Raw genomic sequence first — 5,072 nt, 5'->3', positions numbered from 1 at the left:
TAAAAGGCTCCTCGGGGAGACTCGCCAGCTCCAAGCTCACCACCTGCCTGCCCCTGGACACCTCTGTCATCATGTGCTTCCCGGTTCTGTGCCTTGCCCTGTCCCTGGCAGGGACTGGTGAGACAGTGGGAAAGATGTGGGAGGGCGGTCGGGCCCCGATTCTCATGCTGCCCCCTGACCCCGCTCCATGACTCCCTCCCCTCCCACATGGCACCGCAGCCTGCACCCCTGCGACCCAGTCTAGCCCAGACCAGGACACCAGGCTCTCTCTTATCTCTCCCAGCCCCACCCTAAAATCCAACCTGACCCCTCCTCAGTGTCACCTTGCTTGCATTAGGTCCCTGCTCCCTCGGGAATAACCAGACTTTTCTCCTCTTCCCCTCTCAGATCCCTGCCCCCACCCACCTTACTAAAGGGGCAGATCCTGGGCCATCTCTGTCTGTCTCTTCCACGGAGCCCCCCCCCCCACCCCAATCCCATCAGATGCTGGGACCCTAATCACCCCCTCCTATCCCTAGTTCTCTATGGCCCAGTGGTCCGGCTCTTGAGGCCCCAAATCCTACCACACCCTGGTGATTTTCCCCATCCAGCTATCAGCTCTCAACTAGTTCCTTCAGTCCTGACATCTGGTCCCCCGCCATCCCCCCAGGACCCCAAATTTCACTAGACACCTGTGCTTCTTCAAAAGCAGACTTTCTGGTCTGTGACTAAGTAGGCCTCCCATCTGGTCTCGGGGGTGGGTTCTGCAAATGTCGCTTCCTCACCTCTTTGCTCCAGAACCCCGCATCCCACAACCCCAGCCTTTTCCCCCCAGGAAAAATATCCAGAACCCACAATCACATGCTCCTTTCCTTGGAGAATTTCCATCCTTCCCCAAGTTCCAGCCCTTTACCAACCGGAATCCCTCCTGCGCAGCTCTGGTTTGCTGGGAACCCGCCCGCCAGGATCCCAACACGTACCTTCCCAGCCCAGCTGTCCTGCCCTAGGTACCCCAACATCTGATTCTAAAACCCCACATCAAGTGAGTTCTCTCTGTGTTCCCACAGCTGTTTGGCCCCTGGTATGCCTCCTCCTCCATTCCTGTCTTGGGGCTGCTCCCAAGAAAACCCCAGATCCCTCCAGTAGCCTCAGCCCATGAACCCCAACCCCATGAGAATCACCCAATCCCAGAATGACTGTTATTCCGCTCTCCCTTCTCCTGAGCTCCCTCCCAGTCTGACCCCAACCTGGTCCCGGGGCCCTCACTCTTGTTAGAATGCCATTCCTACATCACAGGACCCCTTTCCCAGCCTAATCCTTTCATTCATTCTTTGATCTGGAACCCCAAATTCTCCCAAATCTCCCAGCCCCAATCCAGGAACCCCCAAATTCCCCAGATGCTCTTCTTGGCCCCTCTAACCTAATTGCCCAAATCTGCGTTCTTTCCAGAAGCCCAAAAGCTCAACCCAAGCCCTAACCATTTCATCAGCCTGAGAGCCCCTTAATCCTCCAAATCCTTCCTCCTGCAGCCTCTGACCTCGTCTCTTGGTGCCTTTATCCTTGGTTTCCCCTCTCAGAACCCATAGCCTCCTGTCCCGCAGTCCAAGAACCCAAATCACCCAACCCCCTCACCAGATGCCTGCTCCAGATGCTGTCTTGTTGTTCCCTACCCTAATCCCGGGGGTCAGCTCTGCACTCAGCGTAGTCTCCACACCCAGGACCAGCCACCAACCCACAATCCCAGGGATGGCTCCAGAATTCCAGGCCCTTCCCAACACCCCTGGCCCATGTTCAGACCCCCAGCTCTGGTCCTCTACCCCCATGAACCTCCAATCACACAGCTCAGCTCCCTCTCCTAGCCCCGTCTCTTAGCCCCATTGCTAACTCCACCCAACCTGACCCAGCACCCCCATCCACAGGTGCTGTGCCCCTTATCCAGTCCCGGATCATAGGAGGCCACGAGTGTAAGAAGCATTCCCAGCCCTGGCAGGTGGCTCTGTACCGTTTCAGCAGCTTCCAGTGTGGCGGTGTCCTGGTGGACCCCCAGTGGGTCCTCACAGCTGCTCACTGCAGGAGTGAGTGAGTAGGGGCAGGGGATCTGGAGAGGGGGGCACACACAGGATCAAGCAGCCAGCACTGTCCCCTCGGATAACCTCAGGGGAGGCTGGGGGACCTGAGGCAGAGAGGGAAGGTTGTGGTCCAGGGTCACAAGGAGAGGGGCAGGGCTGGGACTGGATGACCCCAGGGAAGCCCTCTCCATGGTTGCCTGGGTCTCTTGGGTCAGTCCTGTTGTCTCTCTTTCTGTCTGCCTCTGTCCTATCTCTGTGTGTGTCTCAGTAACTGGTTCTGCTGTGGGTCTCTCTGTGTGACTATGATTGGTCTCTCTCTCCCTCTCTCTTCTGTCTCCATTTCTCTGTGTCTCTCCCTGTCTCTGTCTATCTCAAGTCTCTGCTGCCATCTCTGTCACCTATGTCTCATCCTCCAACTCTCTGCCCTGTCTCTCTGTCTCTCTCTGGGTCTCTGCCTCACTCCCTCTCCCATCACTACTGAGCGCACCTCCACCCCAGAGAAATGGAAGAGATTATCCATCCCTGGGCAGCCCCTCCCTCCACGCCAATCATCCACTCCAGGGGGACACAGAGAAGGTCTAGTGGGGGCAGTGGAGGGAAGGAGGAAGGAGAAGAGGAGAGAGGGAGCTGGGGCAGGAAGGGGACGCCGACCTTGGGCTGGGGGCCAGGTCACCCGCCTGCTGGGGAACCAGCCCCGCAGTCCCAGCTGCGGCTGAGCTGGTCGCCCCGCCCCCTCCCCTCCCCCTCCCCCCCCTCCCGTGCTCCTCCGTTTTCTCTCTCACTCTCTCACCCCTTTGCCTCCTCTGTCTCTATTTCTCATTCTCTCTTCTTCCTTCCTCCTCCCTTCCTCACCTGGTCCGTTTCTCACTCTCCTGCCTCGCTCTGTCCTTTCCCTCCTTTCCTTTTTCTTTAGTCTGTTCCTCACGGTCTCTGTCTCTTCCTCTCTGCCCCCTATGTGCTCCCTCTATCGCACCGTCTTCCCTCCATCTTTCCCATCCTCTCTACTGTTCCAAGCTCTTCTTTGACTCCATTTCAGTCTGTCTCTGTCTGTGACACTGTCACATTCTTTCATCTATTTACTCGCAGTCTCTTTGTTTTCTGTGACTCTGTATCTTTCCTCGGTCTCTCTCTCTCTCTCTCTCTCTCTCCCTCTCTCCCCCCCACCCTTCCTGTTTCTCTTTCTCATTTTGGACCCTTCCTCATGCCCTCCCTTTCTACCTCCTCTCTCATTCTCATCGTCTCCATCCTCTCCTTCACCAGCAATTACCAGCTCTGGCTGGGTCGCCACAACCTGTTTGAGGACGAAGACACAGCCCAGTTTGCCCATGTCAGTAAGGACTTTCCACACCCCGATTTCGACCTGAGCCTCCTGAAGAACGACACCCTCCCCCCAGGGGAGGACTACAGCCATGACCTCATGCTGCTCCGCCTGGAGGAGCCCGTCCAGATCACAGAGGACGTGCAGGTCCTGGAGCTGCCCACCGAGGAACCCCAGCTGGAGAGCACCTGCTATGCCTCTGGCTGGGGCAGCATTGAACCAGATAAGTGTATGCCAGGGCCACACCCTGCAGCCTGGAGCCCAGGCACCTGGGTGTAAGGGAGGAGGGGGCTGGGGACCTGGACTCCAGAGTCTGGGGGAGGAGGGCTGAGGGGGTGGGGTCTGGCCACAGCCGTGTTTCTCCCTGGCCCGTAGTCACTTACCCAGATGACCTCCAGTGTGTGGACCTTACTGTCCTGCCCAATGAGATGTGTGCCAGTGCCCACCCCCAGAAGGTGACAGAGTTCATGCTGTGTGCTGGACACCTGGAGGGCGGCAAGGACACCTGCGTGGTGAGCCAGTCTGTCCCCCGGAGCCTTGCAGTGCTGGGGGAGGGGACTCAGGTTCTGGACTGGGGTTCAGAGCTAAGCAGGCATCTGTCTCCATAACTTCCCAGCTGTAGCCCTCTGCCCCCTTTCCTTCCTGTATCCCCATCCCGGCATCCTGGGTATCTCCCTCCTGCACATCATAATTCGCCTGTTCCTCTAACACATGCTTACTCTCCGGTCAGAGAAAGCTTCTCCGGAGAGGTGACATCTGAGACGAGCCCTGAGGGCGGGAGTGTCCTATAGATGGGTCCCGCTCCTCCTCCCCACTGATCTGTCTGCAGGGACCATCCTCCTCCTGGATCCTCCCTCCCCCCCCCAACCCCGGGGAAGAAACTGGACCCTGAGGTCCCATCCCCATTGGCAGGACTCAAGCCACTGTCCCCTCTGTTGGAATCCCCGCTGATGTTCTTCTGGGAGGGGACTCTGGAGACAATTGTCTCCTTCCCCAGAGATGGGGAGTCGCTGTCTGGATCTGTGCACCCAGGTCCAAGTGCTGGAGCCCCCCAGGCCCAGCTAACCTCTCTCACACTCTCCCCCTCCCCCTTGTGCTGTAGGGTGACTCAGGGGGCCCGCTGATCTGCGAGGGTATGTTTCAGGGAATCACGTCATGGGGCCACATCCCGTGTGGTGCCCCCAATAAGCCCTCCGTCTACACCAAAGTGATTTTGTATGTGGATTGGATCAAGAAGACCATGGCTGACAACCCCTGAATGCCCCCGCCCTGTCCCTTACCCCCAGTAAAATCGATATGCATCAACTCCTGGTGTCATTTGCCCTTCCAGACGCTAGACACCTGGGAACTCGGGACCCATCTGGCCCAGACTAGAGCCTCCCCAGCCCTCCCGGTCTCTCTCGGCGGGAGATGTGCAGTTATGATCAGGGGGGAAAGGAAGGGTCAGAGGCAGGTGTGGACAAAGAGGCAGAGAAAGGCTCAGACCCCAAAGGACAAGGCAAGAACTCTGAGCCCCACTCTGCCCTGGGGGAGAGCACGAAACGGAGGCTCGGACTCAAGAGAGATAGGGCCCACGTTTTATTGTGGCAGGGAAGCCAGGGAGGGGCGGGGGGTATAATTGCAAGCCACGCCTCCCTGGGGCGGGGTCTGTTCCGCCGAGGAGCGGGGCTACATCAAATGCTGGGCAGTGTCGTGTCGGCCCCGGG

At 58.3% G+C, this 5,072-nt stretch overlaps 1 protein-coding gene across 1 annotated transcript; it reads left to right on the top strand.

Annotated features, from left to right (window-relative positions):
- KLK1 (kallikrein 1) lies at positions 1-4,671 on the top strand. Its single transcript, XM_068527612.1, has 5 exons — positions 1-117; positions 1,899-2,058; positions 3,309-3,595; positions 3,742-3,878; positions 4,469-4,671. The coding sequence occupies exons 1-5, from the start codon at positions 72-74 to the stop codon at positions 4,622-4,624; spliced, it is 786 nt and encodes a 261-aa protein (XP_068383713.1). The 5' UTR covers positions 1-71; the 3' UTR covers positions 4,625-4,671.
- Positions 4,672-5,072: the final 401 nt, after the last annotated feature.

Source organism: Eschrichtius robustus, chromosome 19 (genome assembly GCF_028021215.1).
Source record: "Eschrichtius robustus isolate mEscRob2 chromosome 19, mEscRob2.pri, whole genome shotgun sequence".
In the NCBI taxonomy this organism is placed as follows: Eukaryota; Metazoa; Chordata; class Mammalia; order Artiodactyla; family Eschrichtiidae; genus Eschrichtius; species Eschrichtius robustus.
This window is presented reverse-complemented; position numbering and strand designations above follow the sequence as displayed.